The following is a 27,430-nucleotide window of genomic DNA, read 5'->3' as shown; positions in this document are numbered from 1 at the left end:
TTCCTACATCATGATGATGTGGCAAAATGTCATAGTGTGTATTTTTCAAATTTGGATCCCCAACTTACACTACTTAAGAGCAAATATTGGCTCTATGGTATGTCTTCTCAGGACAAAAGTGTTACAGGTATGTCCCAAGCTGTAAAATAATAATAATGATAAAAAAAATTAATGAATTTCAAGTTCAATTTTCAATAAACTTCAATGATGTGCTGTTAACATTATAGTGGGTCATTGTGGGTGTGGGCCTTTTGTCAGTAAAAACGTGTTAAATTGTCACAAAGCCAAAATCTAGGCACAGCTAAACCTTTAGGAGCTAGCTGTGCTAACAGTGCATTACAGACTACTTTATGTTATTAGCAAGAAAACTGTACTTGTTAAATCCCGGAGGGACTCCTTGTCAGTATTTATTATGAATATTGTCTGTATATATATATATATATATATATATATATATATATATATATATATATATATATATATATATATATATATATATATATATATATATATATAGATAGATAGATAGATAGATAGATAGATAGATAGATAGATAGATAGATAGATAGATAGATAGATAGATAGATAGATCAAAACGTTGTATAATAAGGGGACTTGAACCAGTATGAAATTGGTTCATCAAAACAAAACCCTTTCTTTGTGGCATTTACTTTATAAGCAAAGTTGTGTCAATCACTTGAGACATACTGTAATTGTACTTAGTTCTCACTTTAGTCATCTTAAGTTGGTAAATTACCCCACCTTGTGGTAGAACAAGGATTTTAAATGTTTTCTTTTTATGATGCATTAGCGGATCGGATAATGGATGGATGGATGGATGGATGGATGGATGGATGGATGGATGGGTGGATGGAAAAAGCTAAACATTAATAAAATGTAAAAAAAAGATAGTTCTGCGAATAATAGTAGTAATAATAATATTAATAATAATAATAAGAGTAATAATGATAATAGTAATAATTTCTATTATTTTGTTATTTTGTTTTATTTATTTGTTATCTATTCTATATTATTTTATTTTAAATGTATTTTATCATTGTATTATTTTTTATTACTTTATATAGTAGTGTGTTATTTTAGTGTTTTGGAAAACCTTTTACGATGAAACTAAAAAAAAAAGTTCAAAGTCTTATTTCAGATGCAAAGAAAAGTATCAGAAATATAAATTGATACATTTATGAAAAAGTGGAAAATTATACTTTTAAATATCATGACATATCCTATTAAAGAACACTAAAATAAAACAGATTACTCAAATTGTATTAATATGACCGTACGGTTGTAGTAAAGCTACAAGTCATGACAGGGCACAGTAATGTATTTTCTTTTTAAATATTTCTACATATGGAATGTTTGATACATCCTTTCATCATACAGATTATTGTAACAAACTCACCCCAACAAGTCCAAACTCCACCCACAACCACAAGCCCCATGTGACCCAACGGCAGGGGTGACGCCTCGGGTGCGCTCACTTGTTTCTGAGGGCCCGTGTACCGGAGGCCGAGGCTTGAGTGGTATTAACGGAGAAGCTGGGGCGGACCATGGAGAACCATCAGAAACTAGCGGAAAAGCTCACCATCCTGAATGAGAGGGGGAACGGGGTGCTGATACGCATGAATTACATCAAGAAGGTGAGCACAGAATTAAAAGAGTCTGAACCAAAGACAAGAAACAAGGAACTTGAGTCACATTCACAATCTATTCAGAGATGCACATTAAATCTAATTGAATAATGTGCTATATATATTTACATTTTGCACAACAGATTACATGAAGTACATGAAGTCAAATTCAAAATTATTTTGTGTGTTGAACTTCTGGAATCTATGTAAATAAATGATCTAAAAATAGATAATTTCGTGAATTATAAGATTCACCTTATGAAATCCGACTACACTTCTAAGGTCATTGCAAGTGAACCAAAACAAAAGTATCTGCCGTTTGTTGCCTTTAGTGTGCTTGCTGTCTTCCCCCAATGCACCCAAACAAAGAGGAAGTGCAACCAGGAAGTGGGCTCGAGCTGTCAGTCATCAAGTTCAGTTAGTCTGAAACTGTAAAAAAAAAAAAAAAAAAAAAAGTCAAAAATAGCCAAGTAATGAGATCCATTTTCGAGAGGACTTGCCCTCATTAGGATCGCGGGTGAGCTGGAGTCTACCTAAGCTGACTTTAGGTGAGAGATGTGGGAAACACCCTGGACAGGTCACCACTTAATTGTGGTGTATATATTATAGACCATCAACCAATCACTCTCACGTTCACACCAAACTTCTTTCATGTCAGGCGAGAGAGGTGGGGTACACCCTTGACTGGTGCCCAGTCAATCGCAGGGCACACACAAGACAACAAACAAACACACTCACAACTGTGAACAATTAAGTTTTCAATGAAATGAACAAGCAAACATTCGGATTCCGGGAGGAGGCTAGGAAACTAGTCTGCCGTTCTGCCCAGTAATGAGACACAGTGTGCATGCAAATTTGAAATGTGTGCAAATGAAAATAGATATCGGAAGATTCTCTGCAGCCAGGAACAGGAAGTTGCTATAGACAGTAGTGCAAAAAATGAAACAGGGGTACTTCTGTGCCAGTCAGGGTCATCTTGTTCTGACCTCAGAGGATCTTCAGTGAAAGGTTCTTTGTTCAAAAGCAGGTTGCGCTGGCTACAATAAACAACAAAAATGTTATGCTGGTGCTTGCTAAATAATTATTTTCCGTAACACATCATTTTACACGCTGCTGGCATAATTGGTTGGATGCTCGCTACCTTGCTCAAGGTCACCTGTGAGTTGCTATCGGAAAGGAGAGGCGGAATCATTATTATTCACTCTCAACAGATAATATATTTTTCCAACATTGGACCTGATGGTGATGATGGTCAATATCGTTTTTTCTCATTGGAAAACAAGTTTCCCCATCAGAAATAATGTAAAGTTAGCTCCATGCTCAAGGTATCACAATTATAAAACCTTGGGGATGCAATACTTTAAGAAACTACCATACAAGCATTATGCAGAAATTGTATAATAAAACTCAAATAGAGTAAAAACACTCAGCCTGTAAAGAAGACATGAGAGGGAACAGGTTTGTCGGACGATACTGTCACCTGAAGGTGTTCACCAGATTTTCTGGTATGAATAAACCATCATCAAAGTGCCACTAGTCAATATTGTTGGTGGTGAAATAGTAAGCTTGGCAGCAACGTGTCATTGTGGGTCACACGTCTGCCTCACAGTTGAAAGGTCCTCCTGAGTGAATTTGAATCTTGGCTCCAGCCTTACTGTGTGAGGTTTGTGTGTTCTCCCTGTGCTTGCGTGCACACATTCTCTCTTGGAATAGGAGGAAATATTTCCCCAGAGTACCTGGGGAAAACGCAATAAAAGCTTCATCCGTTCCTGCTGAAAGACGAGCTAGTCTCAAGCCTTAGCTAGTCTCAAGCCTTAGCTAGTCTTTCAGCATGAACTGAAGACTAGCTAGTCTTAAGTAGTCTTTCAGCACAAACTGATAAAGTTGACTCAAATGAGAGCCAAAGTGTCCACCGAACAGTCCAGTTACGATCAGTTCAATGCCCTGAGAGGACAGGTGGATAGCTGGCAAGCTTTTCATGCTATTCACTAGTTTCTAAACATTTGGCTATTTATGTTAGCATTTGTTTGGTACAATTCATTTGTGTATATAATGGAAATAAATATCCTGAGTAGCTGGGACAATAAGTAAAATGTTTTTGTTATATAGCTATCATGACATGACGCTGTACGATAAGGCTTTGAACACCTGGCTTTTGTTTGACTTATGACGCATATTTTCCTGGATAATTAATAATAATAAAGTGAAATCCAATTTCTTTCCATCTGTGGTGCAGATCTGTGCAGATGTCAAGCAGCGGCCACCCATTCTTACAGACAAGACCATGGAGCCTGCCATTAAATATATTAACAAGAAATTCCCTAACATTGACTTTCGCGGAACCGTTGTAAGTATTCTGCAGTTGTCTTTCCTGATTACGACACAGTATTACTTTGCTCCTAAGAAATGACAATTTCCTCATCACAGCAAAGTCTGACCAGCATCCAGCGACAAAAGTCTGAAGTGATGGAAGCCACAACAAGCTACTATGACTCCTTTCTGGACGTCATAGAGTTCAGGGTAATTGCAAATTAAAGTCACCAAATGACACAAATGTATTTAAAATGCCATAGACCAACATGTTTTTATTACCCTCTCTCTGTTTCCTCCCATATAATCTTTATGGGAAATTACATTTGCATATAGAGTGGTTTAGTTTGACATAGAATATAGTTGATTTTTAAATTTTCTTGGGGTTTAGTTAGGGGTACTTTGCCACACTTCAGCAAGCATTTGCATGATGGAGGTCGAGGCATCGTCTGCATTTATGATGATAACTCACTCCTGGTGATGGATTCATGCAATTTCTTTTTGGGTGATGAAATCATCTGTGTGGTCGGTGTTGTGCGTAGGAAGTCAGTGACAAGTGACGTGTGTGTTATTGCTTTGTTGGCATCCATTGTTTGATTCTAATCAAATGAATTCTCCAATATTTCTCTGATTCAGGACCACGTCTATGAGTTACTGAACACCATAGATGCCAGCCAGTGCTTCTTCGACATTGTAAGTACGATTATTTTCCGAGCAGATCAGCGAAGAGAATTCACTCTTAACACTCCCCACAGTTACACAGTACTGAAACAGGGAAACATGAATATCATTAAAAACATCATTAAATTATCTTTTTGACTAAATTATTACATTACATTTGAATTGTGAAAGATAATCCTACTCTTTTCATTTACTCGCACCGACAGTTTAAAATAAGCACACAAACTTTACAGCAACAGAAAACACCGACTGCAAAAATAACCATGGAGCTACGGAGATTTAGTTGACATGGCCTGAAGTTGACATGCTTTTTATTTTCATGTTTTTAACTTTATTGAAGTCTCTTAAGTGTTAAGTGCATACATGTGATGTTGGCCACCTTGAGGCGTTGCAAAGTTGTGCCCCACCTGGGGCCTATTGCTTTGAAGAAGAGCTTCTGCGCTTTGTTCAACTTAGAACAAGAAGCATTGGGTTAAGATTTGTGTACCCCAGACCGGAAATCCGTCACTATGTTGACATTCCACATGAGCAAGATAACTCTACTCATCATTAAAGAGATGCTATTTATCCTGTGTATCTATTATCTAAACATCGATCTACATACATTTCATAACAGTTTTTATTTCATCATAAATATTTTCATTTTAAAAAATTGTTGAAACAGCCGTACATAGTGGGGTGGCGTTTCTTTTTTTTTTCCCCTTTTTTTAAAAATCCAAGCCAAGGTGCTTGACTATTGGGTAATACTCCGAATATTTACAGACGTCTGACAATCTGGCCCCTGCTGACTTTGATCGGAAAGGAGAAAAAAAAATACTCGAATTTGGGCCATTTTTCAGTATGCGCGTGCCCCGCTTGAGACTGACAGATGAGTTGAAATTTTGTATCCTAGGCCATAAACTTTGACTTCACCAAGAGCTACTTGGACCTGATCATCACATATACCTCTGTAATCGTCACGCTTGCGCGCATCGATGAGAAGAAGGCTCTCGTGGGTATGTTCAACTGCGCTCATGAGATGACCAAAGGAAGCAGGTATGACAACCTCATATATAAAATGAGACATCATCATAACGCATCACCCACTTCATCTTCTTCTCACACGCCTAATTGCATGCCGCAGTGACCCCACTTACCCGCGGCTCAGCCAGATGTTTGTGGAGTACGAGCATCCGTGGAAGAAGCTCACCGAGGAGTTTGGCCCTCATACTAAGGTTTCATTCGCTGTCTTTGTGTGCTCAGGCCAAAGTCCTGTATAATATGATAATATTGATTTGGCGCCATCTTGTGACATTGTGGTTCCCAAGGAACAATGTTGAGGTCAGTTAAGGAGCTTGATTTACTGCTTTGCTGCCATTTTTTGGCATCGTGGTCAATTATAAACCTTTTAAGGGGGAGTTATCAAATACGCACAGATTTTCACTACCCGTATTTGGTTAGTTTTGGTTAATGAGAATTAAACTTGCTCGGTCCTTGTGTACAACTGTACACATACTGTAATGCCAATGCATGTGAGAAGGAGAGACAGTCACAATGCACATTTCAGCCAATTATTAAATGCTGGGGGACCAATAAAACACAAAAAGCATGCACACCGACCCCGTAACACATGCAGGCTTGCCGACATCACACACCACCCCACCAGACCCTGCCTCCTAAAGGCTCGTCCACCACACAGACACTACGATACATCAGGCATTTTCCACACGTTGTGCTTGCAATTCTAGTTTAAAAAGTGAGTTTTCAATATGTTTAAACAGAGCGAGACTAGTAAAACTATTTAAAAACATTGGGATATGTCTGGAACGTATCGCCCGTGATGAAGGGGAGTTCACGGTATTTTTTGGGAGGTTCGTAACGTCATCTTTGCCTTGTCTTTGGCTCTAGTCGGTGACGGCTGCTCTGCTGTCTCTGAGGATGATCTACCCGCGCCGGAACCTGCCAGTGGAACAGTGGCGGAGTGCCCAGCTGCTCAGCCTGCTCAATGCTTCGGCCACCATGTTGGACCCGGCCTGCTGTGACACTGTAAGTCTGTTACCCATTTCTATTTTATTGCTCCATGATGTGTGGATGAATGTGTGGGGAGGTAGGTAGGAAGGTAAGTAGGCACAGTAGGTAGGCAGGTAGTTAGGTAATGCATGTGGGTAGATAGGTCTGTAAGTAGGTTGGTATTGTAGACACGGCAGGTCGGTAGACTAGACACTGTAGATAGGTAGCTGGGTAAGTACTGCGAATAGATGGGTTGGTAATAGAAAGGTGTTGTGGGTACTGTAGTTAGGTAGATGGTTTAGCTAGGTAACAAGGAAAGTACTGAAAGAAGGTAGATAAGAACTGTAGGTAGTTACTGTAGGTAGTTAGATACTGTAGATAAGTACTTTAGGTAGGCAGGTAGGTGGAAGGCAGGATTGGTGGTTACTGTAGGTAAGTACCTGTAGGTCGGTAGGTATAGTACTAGGGATGTAATGATTCACTCACTTTGATTCGATTGTCAATTTTCAGTTCCCGTCTTCAATTTGTTTTATATCATTTTTTTAAACAAAATTAATGACTGATTTTATAACCAATAGATATTATATAGTAATATAATAGTTATTTTAACATCTGCATTTGGTCCGTGTTACAAACAGTAACTTTTGTAACTTTACTAAAAAAATTGAAAATGAACAAATTTTGCCTGTTTAACTACATTTTTGTCTTATCATTGTTTTGCTAGAGCCAGAACTAAACATGAAAATAAATAAATGTACAAGATCAAAATTTTACTTCGAACATCTACATTAATATTGTATCAACCTGGCATTGTGAATCGATTCTTTTACTCTTTACTTTGATGCATATTTTAAGCATTTTAAATAGATTTTTCGATGAATCGTTACATCCCTATGCAGTACTCTGCAAAAAGTCTTAGGCCACCATTATATTTGCTGTTTTAGCAATGCCATAAAAGCAGAGCTGGGCATTCGTCTATGATTTAGTCCATCTTTGAGTTCCCGTCTTTGAGTCAGACCCGCCCGGTCTGTCCGAGTCAGCCAAACGGCGTCGAAAACTGACTTGACCGCTACCACGTCACACGCAGGTGCCCCACTCCTGACACGCAGCCAAACAAAGAAAAATTTAAAAATAAAACAATGTTGTGTACCTTGCGGTCCCACAGACGCAATGACATGTGCCCCCTTTTGTTTTTATTTCACCGATCGCCACACCATGTGTGTGAGTGTGTGTCTTTTGTTTTTATTTTATTTTTTTTTTCTTTATTTGGCGATGTGTCTGCGGCACCTGCGTGTGACGTGAAAATTATGTTCTCAACGCCAATTGGCTGGCGCCAAAGAGGAACGGACTGGAACCACGTGGGTCGGACGGAAATACCGCCTAGAAGTTATAGACGGATAGACGATGCCCAGCTCTGGTCTTTAGTAAGTACAGCGCACCTCATGTACAATAATGGATGACTCATGAATGCAAAGAATTAGCACAGCAAATAACACTTGCTTCGGGAAAGGTTACGGTTAGCCTTTTTTTACAAAGATGAGAAAAAATTAATAGTAACGTAAAGTAAATAAAAACCGTTTTCCCGACTATGCGCCTGACACTTTTCTCCACCACTCATGTAAATCATGTCTAGATTGTTCACCCCACTTGCACCTACGGCTGTGGGCATGTCTCGTCCTTCACACCTCATTAAATCTTGGTTTTCTGTTACCGTTATTTTTAGGCAACATTTCTCTCTCTGAAGATCGGGAGCTTTCTCCCATAAGAACCACTTGTCTGCATGGACCTCCAGGCAGCTCTTTATCTTTCGATAAAATACAATAACAAGACACTTCTGAAAATATCTGGTGAAGAGAGTGTGTGCAAAAATTGCTTTTGGGGTTGAACCACCCCAAATTGAACCGAATGGCAAGTTGGCACAACACAGTCGGATAACCCTGCTTTTACTTTGCTTTTGTATGCATGTTGCATTGTTTGGAAGCCTATTGCAATCCATCACGGTTGGCAGTTAATAATCCTGATGTCCTTCCCTTCGACAGATGGCATGTGAATATCTATCTTTGGAAGTAATGGAGCGCTGGATCATCAGTAAGTGCCCGTCCCACTTAAGAATGACTCCAATTAGTGTCATTTTCTTGGTGAATTAAAAAAAATACAGTTTGGGGGGGTAAATTGGTTGAAACACTCCACTCTTTGTCCCCCAGTCGGCTTCCTCTTGTGCCACAGCAGCCTGAATAGCAACCCGTCCTCCCAGGAGCTGTGGAAAATGGCTCTGCGGAGCGGCATATACGTCACGGTCACCAGAGACGAGTTGCTCAGCATACACAAAGTCTCGGAGGACCTCTTTGACGGCATCAAAGGGTATGGAAGCTCCTCTTCGGCAAACATATACTACTACGTTCTTCCCCCACTTAAATGTGAAAGGCCTCTTTATACCTACTGGGGTCCCCCATAAAGTACATTAGATACATTTACTGGAGGACCAGGTGCCCAAGGCATGCACAGTCAAAGGAGCAGCTCAATGCTCATTAAATTTAGCAAAAATGTGGCAAAAGTGTTTAATTCTCATTATTCTATTTGAATATGTTGATTACTGTGTATTCTTATAAAATATATTATTATGCAGTGCTATTTTTCCAATTAAAACCACGTTCCAAATTTGCGTTGTTGTTTTGTTGGGAGGCTGGAAGGGATTAATTACATTTCCATTCATTTCAGTCGGGAAAGATTTGATATGATTTGAGATACCAATGTCTTGCATTACGCATGTGATTACGGAGAAATTAAACTCACATGTAGAGCTCAATTACATGATTGTTTCAAGTAATTCCATCTTGATCAGGTATAGCAAGCGAGTTGCAGACATCAAGGAGTGCCGTGACCACGCCATAGCCAACGGGTAGGACGCTTGAATTTGTGCCAGTCATGTCAAAAAAATACGGATGGTTACTTTAGAAGTGTGTTATTAACAGCGGGGCTCTGCATCGTGAGAGAAGACACTTCCTCCGAGGAGCCTTGAAGGAGTTGGTAACAGTTCTGGAGGATGAACCAGGACTGCTGGGGCCAAAGGTAAAAAGCATCTGAATAAAGGTCCACTTCCTCTATGGAAAACCTATGGAAGATTATTTGTATTCACCCCATGACTTACTGTATGTTGTATTTTACCCGTAAAGTGTCTGATGAGGTTAAAAGTCTGATTTTTCAAGTTCTTCCCCACAAACCTCGTGGATGAGTGGATGGATGCTATTTTGCTCTGACACGTTCATGCTACCACAGAAAAGGGCTCTTGCCAAACCGTTCCCACAAAGTTGGAAGCACAGAATTGTCAAAGTGTTTCCATGTGATGGAGATTTCAGAAACCTAAAGTATACCCTAATATTTTTCGTTGAATGAAATCCCCCAAGGCTCTGTTTGTCTTCATGGCCCTGTCCTTCTCCCGTGATGAGGTCCAGTGGCTCGTGCGACACTCTGAGAACATGCCCAAAATAAAAACACCCGAGGACTATATTGACAAGTAGGTGGTTCCAAACCTCAACAAACACTGCTCCCGAGCAATTGTTTTCAGAGGACTTGATTTGTGGACATGTTTAAAATAAAAGGCCATGTGGTGTTTTTCAAGTCAGATGGCAGAGCTGCTCTTTCACATGGAGAAACTGAAAGGACTTGTAAGAAAGTACCACTACGTTGTGCAGCGTTACCACATTCAGTACCTGGCTCAGTTTGATGCCTTGGTTCTCAATGACACAATACAGGTACTTGAACGTGCGCAGCATGGCATTTGGACTCAATGCTTCGTCCGTAACTCTCCCCATTGTCCCTGTCCTTCACAGAACATGCACGTGTGTCCGGAAGAGGAATCTGTTCTGCTGAGTTCTTTCGTTTCAACCCTTTCTGTGCTCTCGGTGAAACAAGGTAATTACAGTCCGTGGCAGTCTTAGTTTGATTGGCAAAATGTCCAAGATCCCCCTTTGATAAAAAATAAATAAATACATAAATTAAAAAAAATCTCTAATTGGAAATCCACCAGACAAACACAAATGATTTACATGGCAAGGATTACGCAATTGAAATTAATTTTGCTTAGCAGTTTTTACTATTAATATTATTATTTTTATTTTGGGGCACGTTGCCCCAAACCACTGTGCCACAGGAAATAATGCAATTACATGTATTTTATACAAATAATGCACCTCTGTTCATGTGTATGTCAGCAATGTTTAATGAACAGCCGGGACAATTAAATGCACATCCACTGATGGCAGAAGGTAACATTAACCTGCGTATCCACCTGTTGCCATTCATACCACAAAATGGTAGATTTGTGTTCAACTAAACAGACCCAGAGTAAGTACACTCGTGAGTAAATTGTGACAATATCATCATTATTCAATTATAAATACATTCCATTACAGCTTTGTTTTGCGATTTTTCTAATGTGAAAAATGTGCCTTGGCTCACTAAAGGTTGGGAAACACTGCGCCACGTAACTTAACAGCGCAATTCCTCTTGTCATAGCACTTGGCAGGGGTTGGCAAGCTGCACTTTGAATCACTGTGATGCTTTTCATTTCATTTCAGTTGAGAGCAAAGAGGAGTTTGATTTCAGGGCTGTGAGATTGGACTGGCTGAGATTGCAGGTATGCACGGACATACTGTAGTGTACACGACTCACATAAAGTTAGGGGTATTCTGCTTTTGGGTGAAATTTCAGAATGAACCCAAAATGCACTATAACCTTTACGAGTGAACTTAATTTGATTTCTCTAAATATGCCCAACTGTTCAGTTTCAACCATGCATTATCTTCTATTTAGCCCAAGTTAAACATAAAAGTAAATAGTATGATGCCTTGGAAATATGTAAAATGTGGCAAAAAAAATTATATCAAAACAGTGTATATGAAAACATGCCTTTGTTATTTATAACTTTAAAACACTTCTTTCCCCAGGGAAAAAAAATGTAGTGCACACAATTTATTGACAGGTTTATGAAATGACTAAAAATATTTACTCATCTTGGAAAAAAATAATTAAATGTACACTACAGAGTGCTTGCGTACCTCCCTGGTGGGGAAACGCTGCTCCAACGGACTGCTAAACTGCAAAAATCACAACCGGCAACTTGAGGCATTCTTGGACCAATCCAATTCGAATTGGTATAAGCAGTCATTTTCATCAGACAGTTATCAACCGAGTACGGGTTACGAGGCTTTGGCAGGTTGCAATCGATACAGAGAGACTGGAAGAGTCACAGAAAGACATAAAAGCGGACGTCCTTAGAAATGTATTAATCGATTCATGGATCAAACACATTGTAAATTTAGTCATACAGCTCCTTGCTAGAGAACAGCGTTTTATGGTCACCCGAAATCGGAATATCCCAAACGTTTTATGAGTACAGCATAATACATGATGCCAATACATGATGACAGCATTGCGTTCTTCATGTCGTAGGCTTACACAAGTGTGAACAAGGCGCCTCTGCCGATCAAGGACTACCCGGACTTGGCAAAGGTGATGAACATGATCCAGTTCCACACCAAGATGGTGGACGCTACAGAAGAACTCCTGCGGGAAACGTCGGACGTGTCAATTCTCTGGTTAGTTTTTCGTGTTTATCAATCAATCGTTTGCTTTTCTACTCTGACTGTGAGCATTGATCCGTTGAATAGTTTCTATCCACGACTGTTTGAGAAGATGTTTTGCCAGAGCAGCGATGAGATGACTATGAAAAGATACCTCATGGCCTTCCCTAGTGTCTGCTCCAATTTCCACTGGTGTGGGCACCCTCTGTGCCCTGAAGAGGTCAGTGTTCACTTCATCAACTGCACTAATTCAGATTCAGACTAACACTTGACTTACTCCATTTTTGAAGTGGTACATAGTGTAAAAACTAGTCAGTTCCACTGTATTCGAACCATGCTGTTGTTTTTTGTTTGCCCAGGAGGAGGCAATAGAGAAAATGAGTCTACGCTTGTGTGTGACCTTCCTGGAGCAGATCGCCAAGCAGACCAGCACGATCATGTTGGAGATATGTGCTGAGCAGTGCAACCTCAATGACCAGGTCGAAGTCCACTACACATACAGTAGTGTATTGCATACGACGTATAATAAATGTAACTGCCCCCACCTCTAGTTGCTGCCCAAACAGTGTTCTGAAGCGATCAGCGCAGCTCGCTACAGGAAGCAAAAGAAAGCCGTGCCCAAGAAAGGAGAAGTCCAGAAGGAAAAAGCAGGAGCTGAAAGCCTGAGAAAGGACCGCACCATAACAACCAAGTCAGATTTTCTCTTCACTAGCTCCATTTTACGACACAAAGTACTTTGAATGTCTACTTATTATGAATTTTTTATTTTTTGGGGTTGGTGGGGGTGCTTTAAGAGACTTCTGGAGTATATGTGCCTCCCTTCAAAGATATTCACCCCTCGGCATCCAGAATGCAAATGAATGATACTTGCACAAAACCACCACTGGCAAATTTTGCCATACCACAATTTATTCTGAAATGTATTCTCATAATACTGCATATTAACTTTATTCTTGAATTTTGGGAAATTCACTCTTGAAATATATTGACTTTCCAATCACACTCTGAACCTTCTTTGCAATGGCACAAATTGATTCTCTTGACTTTTCCCTCACAATATTTTATTCTTAATGTTTGTATACGACATTGTTTTTTTTTTATTTACTGTCACACTATTTTTAGCTTTATTCTCGTAATGATTTATTTAATTTTCTTATATGGTTTTCCATGTGATATCAAAGCATATTTCTTATAAAGTGTCAACACTATTTACTTTATTACTAATGTTCCTTTCAGCGCGCAGATACTAAACATGATGTGCGTGTGTCTGCCTGCCTCCCTTTTCCATTGCTCCGGCACATTTGTGACCTTCATGTGCCACTTGCACATCACCCACCCGAGTATTTGTCTTAAACACTTGCATCCTCTATTTCTGTCTCCCCTAGCATGGACAAGATGCATCTGATGCTGACCGAGATCTGCTCCTCCTACAGCCTGTGCAGCAACTTGCTGGTCTACGAGCACATCGTTGTTCCCACCGAGTTCCTCTCTTCCCATCTGGAGGCACGCCTCTCTGAGTAGGGCCAGTGGGAAAAGGGGGTGGGGAAGTGAGCCCTCAAGCTTTACTGAAGTCCCTTAGTGAATTTGAATGCGATTTTATGTGTCCTGTTTAACTATCTCCATGCAGCCACTTGGAGGCAATCAGTCAAGTCACTGCTTTGCTTTGCGTCATTCCAGTGCTAAATGTTATTTAGATTAGCGCCTGGCACCGGGGCAACCTTAATGTTTTTCATGTGCGTGTGCGCTGCTTAATCTCCCTCCTTTGAGCTGATGATTATCTCTCCCGTCACCCTAAAACTAGCACCCTTGAGTAACAGAACGCTCATTGTGATTTGCACCTCTAACTAAAAAAAAAGATAATAATAATAAAAATTAAAAATCAATCTGGGCCAGTCAAGGAGAGTCATAGAGGATTGAGTGAAGAGAAAAAAACAATTGTATTATGACAATCAAATTGCAATCTAGCAAGTAAAAAAGTAGAACATTTTTGAGAAAGTAGTAGTAGTCTAATTTTACCCCTAAAAAAGAATGAAAGAATTACGATAACTGATTAATCGTCCAATATTTTATATATATGTGTATATATATATATATATATATATATATATATATATATATATATATATATATATATATATATATATATATATATATATATATATATATATATATATATATATATATATATATACTAGTGCTGTCAAAAGATTAATTGCGATTAATTGCATTTTTCAACAAAATTTTTTACGAAGCTTTGAAGCGTTATTTACTTGAGTAAAATCTAGGAATTAATGTGGAAAAAGGTATATTTCAATTATTTCAATTCAAAGACTATTCTAATAGCTTTCTTTGATCCTTGAATACGATTCTTTTCCTGTAAAATACAACAGTTGAACGATACACCAAAGATGTACAACAAATGTGGAATTTGAATTTGGTTGTGCAAAGTGTGCAAATTATTTTGGATTTGGATTTGACAGCTCCAATGAGCTGTCAAGTAACTTTTTAAATTAAACTATGTAAAAGTCTGCATTTGCGATTAATCGCGATTAATCTTTTGACAGCCCTATATCATAATTAATTAGTAATTAATAATTCTAGGGGTAAAAACAATTTTTTTTTTTTTTTGGGGGGGAATGTAATACTTATTTTCTCAAAATAATTGTTTCAATTTTTTTTTAATTTTGTCACAAAACAAGATTATTCTAGTATGATTAGAACTTTTTTCCTCGACAAATTAGGAAAAAATGTTGACTTTGAACAGTCTAATCTTTTTTTTCCATACATTTTTTTCTAAGGTCAAGGATCTTGACAAAATCACATCATGCTAACGCTACCATGGCCCATTTGAGACATTTTCTGCTACCATGTGTGCACCCTCACCTGGTGCTCAGTGACGGGAGTTGAACGCGTTTGTCCAGGATCATCGTGAGAATGGCCAATTACAACCAGAGCACCCAGGAGATCGCCCGGCCCACAGAGCTACTGGCGAGGGTAACGGCGTATGCCACCAACCTGCAGACCCTCCCCAACTACGTCAACATTGACGTGGCGCGGCTGCTGAAGAACGTCCTGCTGCAGCAGACGCAGCCTCTCGACTCCAGAGGGGCAACCACCCTCACCAACCTCTACACCAACTGGTACATCCAAACGTGCCCATTAAAGAACAGCCGCTCAATCACAGACATTGACTGAAAAGTATATTTGCACTTTAATCTATCAAAATTACCACCGTCGAAATTTGGCAACTTTATCATTGCAATGTTTAATCTTGTCATACTTGGCTTTATTCTTAGAATAAATCTGAATAAAATCTCAGACAGTTTTCGCACAGTATAATGACTTTGTTGTTTAAGCATTTTTTAATTTATTCCCTTACATTTCAACATTATATTTAATTTTGATTTCGATTCTCCCTTGTGCTCCCTGTTGGATTGCACTCCGCAGGTACCTGGAGAGTCTGCTACGCCTGGCCAGCAACTCACTAGTCTTGCACTGTCCGGCCATGCAGTGTTTCGTCAATCAAATTTCTGACAACAATCCCGCCATCCAAGCCGAAGAGTTCTCGGACATCTCAGGTTAGCCTTGTAATTTAATCACAATGTGTAACTCTAGCATTAATTAAGGCGATCAACGCTCATTTCTTGAAGAAATGAGGAACCGGACCACATTTATTATGCCTTTTTAGATTTTAGGCAACACTGTGGTTTAGTCGTCATGGTTGCAGCGAGTGGAAATGGTGGTGAAAACCACCAACTGTCGCAATCATATTTTTTCACAGTTTATCGAAGCACGATATGCCTTTTTTCGCAGTGTAAAACAATTACCAGCTCTCTAAATAAAAGGTCTCATACATTCTTCAGCCAAAATACACAAAGGTGAAAGAATTACGGCATGCAAATACAAAGGTTGGTTACCATGACGATTGAGGGTGGAGCTAGGCTGTTGCGAAGAAGTGAGAGGCTACTCTGTGTTGCTAATTTAGTAACTTACTATATTTAGGAACGTTTCCAACACCTCTAGCATCTATTTAAAAAAACAAAAAGCGATTAGCAACAAATTTAGCAACTTTTTGTGGTGTTAGAAAACACACGGGAGACTCTGAGACTCCCTCTCAAAAGATGATCCCGCCTCTGCGTCAAGATTGCAAATGAGTGGCGCTTGCTCTAAGTCTTAATTGGCTAATTTGACCACTACTAGTTATGATTTTTTTTCTGGTAATACTCCAACTTTAATCTTGTAATTTTTTTGTATACAATCTCGTTCATAGCATACATATCCTAACTATATTCATGTTCTTTTTCCAGCTGCATTTTCCTCATTCTCTGTTAAGTCATGCATGGAAAGGCGTTTTGTCATTTTTTCAGAGGTTGAAGTTGGTCTATAAGTAGAGATGTCGACATACATTTTTCGGTCCGGTTGGTTCTCATTGTTAGGACATTATTAGCAATGTATTTACAATGACTTTAATGGACAAATTGTGGCTGGTCCCCGTCGCGACTCACACCAAGACATGGAGGGAGGGGAGGGGGCGTGGCCATATTGCTCATTACCAGGAGGAGTTATTCAAGGTGCCAGTTTTGTAATGATTTCTCCAAACAAATTGATAAAATTGAAAATGCCAGTTTATATCATTTTCCTGATTAAAAAAAAACAAACACAAGTCATAAACTGAGTTTGTTATTGAAAAATGGACCATCCCGGCTGGATGATCCTTTTAGATACTCCTCCATAATCCCCTTGAAATTAATATGAACACATTGCAAACTTTCAACACGCACAAAATCATTCATTCAATAATTTTAAAGAGAATATGGTGAGGTGAATAGCAATATAATGGAGATGATTAAAAAAGTCAGTTTTGAAGACTTTGAGCTGTTCACCCACTAAGTAAGCACCTACTAGCTCCAGCATGAATATATACTACCACCCACTCAAGTATTGCAGAACTGTGGATGACCTCTCTCTCGAGTAATCACCATCACACACACATACACACACCTTGAGCTACTCACACACACACGCATAGAACACACTCCCCCTCTCTATGTGTATATTTTAGTTTTTACTGCACTGTATGCACCTACCTCAAGTGATTCATTGGCACTCAGTCCATGAACCACCTCCTCCAATGTTAAACACGCACAAGTCCTTTTGTCAAATATCTATATTGATGGATCGTGATGTGACTGTGATACCAAGATGATGTTGTAAACAGAGTTGCGAGCGCTGGCCGAGCTGCTGGGCGCATACGGCATCAAGTTCCTGAGCGAGAACCTCATGTGGCACGTCACCTCGCAAGTCAGTGAGCTCAAGGTACCGAAATGGAATCACATTAACACATTTGGCTGGCTGCCCTGCGACCAGTCAAGGGTGTAATCAGCTTTTCGCCCATAGTCACCTGGGGTAGGCTCCAGCACCTTCCACGCGAGTCGCGACCCTGTACAGGATAAGGGGCGTGGAAGATGACACATACACATGTATAGCTGGCGTCAGGCGGAATCCTCATACCTCCAAAATCGTCATTTTTCAGGAGACCCAAAAAATATCTTGTTTGTTCAACCATCAACCTTGTATTGTCAAAAAGAGCAAGCCATTTTCAACACTTTAAATTGGTCACAAATTGGTTTAAAAAAAATAAAAAATAACGGCCACATGTGTGGACTTACCAATATAGATTTTTTTTAAAACGTGAAATTTATATACATAGGAGGTTCCGGCCCGACGATATGTCCAACATCTACACAACATCACATAAATTGTTTTAAAGCTACAGTGATGCCACATCATTTTTCATGATTGAAATGAATGGAAATGCCATCAAAACATTCCTGTGCCTGAAAAACACCAACAAAAATGTTTGCAACATACTTTTACAAGAAAAATAGCACTCAGTAGTCATTCACTTGAATTTAAACAATTCAACAGTTTCTGCATCATATAATCCATCCGCCCATCCATTGTCTGAACCACTTATCCCAACTATAATAACAGTTATAATTCTATAGCCACTGAGCTGCTCCTGCTGGTGTGTGTGCCATGGCCACAGCGGGCTGGCATAATGCATACAAACATAATAGTACATAAATTGGATGATAAAACACAGAAGACCATCACAGCTAAGATTAAGTAATAGCAGTTGTTTTCCACAGAGGATAAAGAATATATTCCTGCGAGTAGTGTTGTATGCTCTATGGTGGTGATAATAATAATAATAATAATAAGAAGAAGAAGAAGAAGAAGAATAATGATGATGAGACTGGTGATTATGATAATTACAGATTTTATTTTTAAAAATGTATTTATTGTAGTGCAAGTGTGCCTAATATAGCAAATATCGTGCAGCGATTTGTTGGTATACATTGAATAGAATCTATGATAATCATAAACATGAGAATAACAATAAAAGCAATGCTTATTGTAATACTGTATCATTATTCTTTCTATGAAATAGATAGTCAGAGGTGGGCATTTTACTAAAAATTGCCAATCCGGTTATCGTCATCCGTCTGCAGCCTGGGTACCCTTCCGCAGTCCGTCTATCCACATTTTCGTCAAGCCGGATCAAATAATAATGGCCTACCGGCTGGTCCATCTGTCACTTTAAACACGCTTGTGTTAGCGCTTTCATCGATCAACTACCACAAGTCTATTACTATTATTATTAGTTGTAGTAGTAGTAGTAGTAGTCGTAATACTAGTAGTGGTGTTAATATTTTTACTTTTGTTTTTATTACTAAAATAAATATTGTGTGCCACATATTAACGACAATGTTAATCCACGTACTACTATCATTAGAAACTGGTGATGGAGAACATGGACGTCCTGGTGCAGATGAGGAACAACTTTGATAAGGCAGAGGACATGGCCAATCTCAAGAGGAGGCTGACAGGTGAGCAATTTGGTGGAGCATCACTATGACACCAACCTAAAGTGGGCTCACAGTCCCTTTGTTTGTGGGGTTCTTCTACATCAAACCCATCCAAGCGTGTCTTTCTGCACTGGGAAACAAGGACGAAGTTACAAGCACTGACGCACTGCCTCGTGGCCGCAAACATACAATTGTTTACTTGGAACCGTGCGTACGAGGATAACCTTAAGAATTGAGTCCCATGCTGCTTCACAAAGTCACAAGACCTTATCTGATCACATGGTACATTCCCATTACAAAAATCAAACAAGTTTGCCAAGATGTGTTTTAATAACACTAGGAGGAGATAACCTGCTGAAGAGAATGACCATCATCGGAGTGATTCTGTCCTTCAGATCCATGGCCCAGGAGTGCCTCAAAGAGGTGACGCTTAACAAGACGTTGTTTAAGATCATCACCAGTCAGCAGAACCGCTAAATAATGCTATACAGAGTGAGAAATGCGCAAAAAGAATTCTACAACATCATATGTTAACGCAGGAACATATTTTCTTTAATATTATTTGTTAAATAGAGTATTGTATTTTATTTGTAATTTAAAGTAAAATTATGTAATTGTATTTTACATACATTTTACATTATACATTTTATTTATTTCATTTGATACTAGTTTAAGTGCTATAGAGTATGCATGGGAGAATGGATAGTACAATATGTCTACTTGGGGAAGATCCCACTTTTGTTCCTGCTGCTGTAAAAGATAAATATGATTATTTTCATTACCGGCAATTGGTATTACTACTTGGTATTCGATAGATTAATATCAGCGTACATTATTTTTCAAATCAAGTACATTGTTTTTGCTGTATTTTATATTATTTCTTAAAAAGTAATTTGCTTTGTTTGCAACATTATTTGTTGAATAATAGAACATATTTTTATGTACTTGTTAAAAGTTCAACACTGTACTTTACTGTATTTATTTTATAGATTCAATAGAATGTCTACTGTAGGAAGACATGAGTATTTTCTATGATTTATTTAAATATAAAATGATAATATAAAATAAAAAACTCATAAATGTTCTTTTCAACTATTTGGGGGGAATTTATAAAAATATCTACATTTAATTAAAATAATCATACTAAAACTAAAATGTTTTATTTGTATTTCATATTGTGATTTGGGTGGGGCGTGAGATACATCAATTTATTTGATCATTTCAACACCAACAAAAAGAAAAATAAGAATATTTATTCCCCTAACTTTTGGCTCTGAATGTGTCTCACACACACACACACACACACACACACACACACTACAGGTGATGCAGAAGCACTGCCCTTTCCTGATGGGGCCCATTGAATGCCTGAAGGACTGCATATCACCTGACACGGACATCAAGGTACCAATATGGCTCCTCACATTCATTACCTCATGGAAACAGTTCCCAAGTGGAACATTTGTAGCATGTATTGACATTTATCGCTGTGTATTTACTTGACAGCCAATGGGGAATTTAGTCAAAAGGTTAAAAAGTAGAATAAAGCATGTGGTGTGTTTGTTTAAATGAGAGGACAGTGTGGACGTTCTGGAGGGGGAACAACAAATGTGTGCCCGCCGTTACCGACCAAATTAAATTCTTTATCTCCCGGCGGAGCACTCTTATGTGAACATGACACGCTGAGGCCCATGCCCCCCCACTTTTGCTTACGTCTGGCCCCTGAGTGAGGCATGACGGCCGTGCCACAGCTCAGACCAGGATAACCCCAAAGACGTCAGCAGCCCCCCACCCCGCCGCATCCCACCACCCTCCTCCCGCCGTGAGAGAGACCACATCAGTGGAAACACCATGTCAGTGCAAGTAGGGCAACATCAACGTTCACCCTTAAGTTCGCTTTAATCAAACTGTGGTGTAATCAAACGTTTGTTTCTCCTTGTTTAGGTTATTGTGAGAAATCCAGTGGTCTCAGTACGGTTACAATTACAAGATGAACAACATGTGAAATGTGCACATCATCAGGGACAAAAAAAATAAAAAAAAGTGTGATTATCCCTCCATGGGAAAAATAATCATTATTAGCATGTGTCCGCAAACAAACAAACAAAATTAGGTTAGACTAATGTACTTGACCTACGGCCAGTTTTCATGTTGTCCTCTACCATGTAAACTCTCGCCATACAGTACAATTGCTTTCATGCAATGCCTTTGAAGGGGCTTTTGCTGTTTGAGGCCATCTGAGTTTTTTTTCCTTTTCCGAATGAAATGCCATAGTTGTGTGTAACTTGTTCTGATCAAGTAATTGGTAACATTGGACCTAACTTTGAACAATGCAACATATTTCCCCTAAAAAAAAAAAAATTGAACTTCGCTTGGAACCTCTCACTTTAACCTTGCCATGTTACAGCTTTTGTCTAGTAATATTCTGACTTAATACTCGTAAAAATACGAATGGTGACATTTTCAGCGTATAGACGAGCTTCCACAGGGGAAAAAGATGCAAATAGGTGAATTTGCAAATACACTCTCTAGGTTAAAACTTCTTCCTGTTTACACTTCTGCCACCAATAAAAAGAGAGTAATGTCACATGGCTTGTTGTAACATATTTTTGTTTCACATTATAGTTTATCTGGAGTGTGGACTGTTTCCAGGTGACACTTAGCGTGTTCGAGTTAGCCTCCGCTGCGGGAATGAGCTGCGATGTGGACCCCGCGCTTGTCTCCGCTATCAGAAGCACGCAGACAGGTGACCGTAAAAATCAACGTGATAGCAATGATGCCACAACATTGTTTTAACTGGATGAATGTTTTCGAAAAACAAACAAACAAAAATATCAACAGATAGCACGTCCATAGAAGAGGAGTACAAGCTGTCGTGCTTGCTGCTGGTCTTCATTGCAGTGTCCCTGCCGAACTTGGCCCTGGACCCCAACTCTCGCTACAGTCGAGAGCATGGAGGTGCGCATCTGTTACATCTAATGGCGACAGCCTGACAAGATCAAGTGTTCACACAACCCTCAACTTGACATTCATCAGCCATAATGAACAAAAACATTCAATAGGTGCACCTACATCATCAGAGTTCAGCCAGCAATCAAATGCTTTCTAGCTGATGTCATAATAAAGTACCAGTAACCACCATGCTAAAGGTAAGAGGAGAATGACGTCCAAGAGTGAGGCTTATAGGTAGGGTTGTAATATTTAGCTACATAGTAAGGAGAAAATTACAACTTTTCCCCACTTTTTCCCCCAAACATCTTTTTTTCAAGGATGTGTTCCCAGAAGTCGCACTAGTTGAAACACGGCATTCTGATTGATTTTGCGTTTGTGGAATATAACATAAGCAGCAAAATGCACTGGTTTTTAGCCATCTCTGGGGGCGGCCATTTTGTCCTCTGTCGACCGAAAATGATATCACAATTGCTCACAACGACCAATCACGGCTGACCCGTTTCTGAATCTGAGCCGTGATTGGTCGTTGTGAGCAGTTGTGATGTCATTTTCAGTCGACAGAAGACAAAATGGCCGCCCCCTGAAATGGCTAAAAACGAGTGGATTAACACTTATTCCACAAATGCAATATTTATCAGAATGCCCTGTTTCAACTAGTGGGTTTGCATAAAACATATTCTTGAAAAAAATATGTTTGCGTTGACTTCCGCTTTAGAAAATGAAAAAATAAAGAATAAAATTATGATTTTTTCCTCACTTAAAAACAAACATTTCGTTAAAATAAATGGTCGTGTTACGTTATTTAGCTAAATAAAAATGGGAAAATTATACAATACAATAGAATACAATTTTATTTGTATAGCGCATTTCACAACAGCTAGAGCTGTAACAAAGCACTTTACATATAATAACAAAATAGCCATAATATAAGAAGTGAATTAAATAAATTAACACAAAACACTATATACAATATACACTGGAAAACAGGCGAATATTGTGTGGTAGCACATGTTCTTGCTGTTCGATGTGAACTATGTTTTGGTTTTTAGTAAACGAGAGTTTGCTGACTAATGCCTCCATAATCCTCAGTAGGCACTACAATATGTTAGCGTACCACAACAGGACATGTGTGCGGTGATCCTTCAGACACACACGGTAGCCTGTGTGGACTAACTACAGCTAGCTTCCAGAAATGACTGTCTTTATATCAGAAATGAAAGCGGGCATCAGCCACAACGTGCTTCCTTTTTAGATGCTCGTTCATCACCACCGTGCTGCTAGGAAAGGGAGGTTTACGTCGACGCTATCGTGTCTGGTGGGCTAATCTTGGCATCCGTACTCTCCTAACTACCGTAGGCTAGTCTGCCCGGGAGGTTGCGCTGCTTGCAGAGTGCGCACTGCGGGCACGCGCACCATAGTATCGATACCATGACATATTAATATCGTATTCGGATAGGGCATGTAACGGATACTTTGATAAGTATCGATACTTTTGACAACACTACCCTCCACGCATTTTGGGCTCTGGATAAATGTGACCTGCAGGTTCAGACTGCGTTCACATTGCAAAAGATCCAATACGCATCCGATCTAGGACCACGTATGAGAGTGGCCCAGGTCGCATTTGAAAAAAATCTGATTTGAGCCATTCAGACTGTCATAAAAAAATCAGATACAGGTCGCAGTCGGGCAAAAAAATGCGATCTGCGTCACATTTGCCTGCGGTGTGAACCTAGCCTAACATCCATGTCCTGGAGTGTGTGCATAAACAAGTCAACCCACCCTGAGAACAGCAAGCGTGTCATACTTTCCACTCTCAAGTATGTCTGAGCCTAATGCGAAACACGTGTTTTGTGTTGAAACTTTTTGTTTACTGACGTGCATCGATACAGTCGCTGCTGCTGGCCTGTCTTGACCCCAAACTATTTGCCGCCAAGCCCGCGTTAATGGCGCTATCAAAGCGCGCCACGTTATCTACTTTGCCTCCACTTTCCATTGCCGAGCTCCGAAAGCCACCGAGCTGGCAGGAAATGTGCAGGCATGCTTCCTCTTAAACTTAACGGGTCGTTAACAGAGTTGCGCTAATTGACGGCCCACAAAAACATCCTCTTTTGGGTTCCGCTTACTGTACGTCATGCACTCACGCTCACACACTCACAGTTCACTCATGCACTCACCCACACTCATGGGATCACCCCCCCCCCCCCCCGCTTCACACATGCGGTTGGCTCACACTAACACACACAAGCACTCGCACGCTCATATTCATGTTATTCGTTGCATTCTTGTTTCCATCAGGCCACAACAACAACATCCACTGTTTGGCCCTGGCCATCAACGACGTGGCTGCCGCCATGTTGACGGTGCAGAGCAAGAACATTGAGCAGCATCTCAAAGAGTTTCTCCTGGTCAGTGCTCCACCAAACCTGTCCAAGGCTTTTTATTTCCATCTGAAATCAAGTTTGCTTTTGGAACCAATCACGAATTATCCGGGTGGAAAATCTGTAAAATTGCAACCGGTAGAATGATGACGGGGGCATGGAGGGTGGCGGCGAATCTTACTTAGTCTTACTTTGATGAAGTCACAAATAATTCCAGGCACTTTTTAGGAGACTGGTCTCGAACAGAAACTGGGAGTTGTATAAACCTCAGCCATTTTGTGGTTGATCATTCAAAATCAATAGAGCTCTTGCTTGAACTCAAACGCAGGAGCAATCTTGCTTTGACAAGGCCACGAATATTCCGATAGTTTTAAAAAGATGGGGTCAGAACAGATCAGCGAAATTGCGTGTCGCCATTTGTGGCTGCATTGATCATTCAAAATCAACTGAGCTCTTGCTTTGACTCATAATTAACAGTGCTTTTGCTTGGATGAGGCCACAAATAATCTCTGGGATTTTTCAGAAGATTGGTTTGAAATTATGATCGCTAGAGGCAAGAGTAATAACATCTGCATTCGGAATTAAACTGCAGCCATTTTGTGGCTGATCACACAAAATCAGCATTTAGCATTCTTGTCCTCTTGCACTCAAAATCAAATTCGTAATCATGTTTTGAAAAGGCCGTGAACAATCTCTGGTACTTTTTAGAAGATCCGGTTATCAGTACAAAAGGTGAGGATTAGCATGCCACCATTTAATCTCACCATTTTGTGGTTGTTCAAAAATCACTTGGGTTCTTCTGAATCAAGACCAATGGGGAATTGAGAAATAACATTCCTCCATTTGAGGTTGAACCTCAGCCTTGTGGTTGATTGTTCAAAATCAATAGGCAAATTAACAACTTTTAGTGCTTGAACGTGTTTGTTTCCTTCCCCTCAACAAACACACAGCTGGCGTCCTCTGCCCTGCTTCAGCTGGGACAAAACGTGGAGAGCAAAAACAGAGAGGCCATCTACCTGCTCCTGCACATGGTAAACTCACACCGTTTCCACTATCGGTAAATGCTTTGCCGTACGGTTTGACTCCACTTCCTGATTGGGCTTCAATTCAATTCAAAACGCCGACCAACGGGCACAAATAAAATGAGAGGAATTTGACCATTTACAAACTTAAAAAGTGCAGCTTCCACCAAGCAGTATGGTTCTGTCCCATTAAATAAAATGTTCTGTTCCATTTCTATAAAATGAAATTGGATGAAATTAGTGGGACTAAATTCAACGAATACATTGTTTTTTACATTTAGCAGTAAATGTAATAATCATTTCATTTATTCCTAATGTTCCATTTGAATGCCTTATTAAGTTAAATTTGAAGGAATTTGCATGGGGAAAATGCAACATAACTAGTAGATAACTAACATATAGATTGTTTTATATGAAATACATGTGCACTGAAATTGGGCAAAAATCAATTGCAGTATCATGGCAAATTATAACATTATGTTGCTTAAAAAAATAATAGTAACAATATATTAATATAATGGATTGAATTCTTTTTTTTTCATAAATCGTTTCAAATAAGTGTTTAATTTCATTTAATTAGTGATTATATATTTTGTTTCCTAAATTACACACTGTACATGTACCTAAGCTTTAAAACTGGGCAAATTATACAGCATTTTTATGGCAAAATATATCATTTTTACTGCAGGTTTATGATCATGTTGCAAAAAAAAAAAAAAAAAGACAGTAAAATTCGAATTTCATACAGGCGGTCCTCCGGCTACACGGTACGCGACCTACATCATTTCGACTTTACGATGCCCGGGTTTCGTCCGCCATTTTGTCTCCAGCCCCATAGTGTGTGTGTGTAAAAAAGAAAGCAGGATCTTCTGGCGATGCTGGTCCAGCCAAGAGGAAAGCAATTACGATGGAAACGAAGCTGGATATCATCAAAAGGTCGGAGAAAGGCGAGACACCGACGAACAAAGGATATTTATATAGAAACTTAGGGGCTATTAATGTGATGATTCGGATTCACGCAGAAATTCAGGTTACGTCGCCAACCTATAGGAACAGAACTCGTTCGTAAACTGAGGACCGCCTATATTTAATTTAATAGTTTTTTTTCATTATGTAAATCAAATATTATAATTTTACGAAATTACATGTCATTTATACTTATGTTTGCAAAATTGGGGGGATGATGTTATAATATAAAATATTAATATCAGAATGAAATATCATGCATATTTTTATGAAGAGATAAAATACAGTTTCTGTGTTCATTTAAATTGAAGATTGACATTTTTCTAGTTTTTTGTACAAAAACAAAGGTAAAGTCAATCACCATACAGTTCCGCATCAGTGAATTTACCGATTTTTTGGGGGGGAACATTTTTCTCAAGTATTGCTTTTAGATACGTTCTAAAAAAAAACTGTAAAAGGACTCGTCATCACGCAGTGTTGTATCATGTTGTGCTAACGTGTAAATGTCCTGACTCTCTGTAGAGTACAATTCTTAGTACCTTCCGCAACTTTTGCTACTCGCAACACATGAAAAAAAATTAATAATAGTAATGCAAACATATCTGAACCAAACAATACAGCATATTGGAAATTAGGCTAATCCTATCTGACGTCCTAACTTGTGATCCATCAACTCCATTATTTAGATTGTGGAGGAGTCTGCGTTCTTGAGTCAAGACATGCTGGAGAGCTGCTTCCCGTACGTTCTGCTCCGGAATGCCTACAGAGAAGTGTACAAGTCCATCATCATCACCCTTGGGTGAAAACATACCGACTTTCATTGTAAAACTTACAATAAATATGTTTGAATGGCAGGATTTATGATTTTGTTCACCTTCTTGCAAAATGTCCATACTAAATCCCCTGGTCGTTCAAGTGTATTCTGTAACAAGCTCTCAGTGCAAACGCTGCACTTTTCCGACTGGAAAGTCGTTGATGCCCGTGTGTATTATTCTTTCAATCCTTCCATGAATAAAGATCTTAATTATA

The 27,430-nt window shown here is 39.3% G+C and overlaps 1 protein-coding gene across 2 annotated transcripts; it reads left to right on the top strand.

Moving 5' to 3' along the window:
- Positions 1-108: 108 nt before the first annotated feature.
- Positions 109-27,430, top strand: nckap1l (NCK associated protein 1 like). Of its 2 annotated transcripts, none has more exons than XM_086041535.1 (32): positions 109-127; positions 1,508-1,655; positions 3,883-3,993; positions 4,074-4,166; positions 4,593-4,649; positions 5,530-5,672; positions 5,761-5,851; positions 6,525-6,662; positions 8,666-8,714; positions 8,831-8,987; positions 9,469-9,525; positions 9,599-9,695; positions 10,031-10,140; positions 10,246-10,378; positions 10,457-10,538; positions 11,204-11,262; positions 12,078-12,223; positions 12,296-12,428; positions 12,568-12,687; positions 12,760-12,899; positions 13,594-13,725; positions 15,130-15,348; positions 15,656-15,786; positions 17,427-17,524; positions 19,008-19,101; positions 19,421-19,503; positions 20,404-20,484; positions 21,733-21,826; positions 21,922-22,038; positions 24,331-24,440; positions 25,364-25,444; positions 27,088-27,430. In XM_086041535.1, exons 2-32 carry the CDS (start codon positions 1,566-1,568, stop codon positions 27,202-27,204), a joined length of 3,363 nt encoding a protein of 1,120 aa, XP_085897661.1. In that variant the 5' UTR covers positions 109-127; positions 1,508-1,565; the 3' UTR covers positions 27,205-27,430. The 2 variants fall into 2 exon arrangements, with proteins under 2 accessions (XP_085897661.1, XP_085897660.1); XM_086041534.1 differs by having other exon boundaries at positions 21,706-21,826.

This window comes from Filicampus tigris, chromosome 9 (genome assembly GCF_054856515.1).
Source record: "Filicampus tigris isolate MCC_2025a chromosome 9, RoL_Ftig_1.0, whole genome shotgun sequence".
Taxonomy (NCBI): domain Eukaryota; kingdom Metazoa; phylum Chordata; class Actinopteri; order Syngnathiformes; family Syngnathidae; genus Filicampus; species Filicampus tigris.
This window is presented reverse-complemented; position numbering and strand designations above follow the sequence as displayed.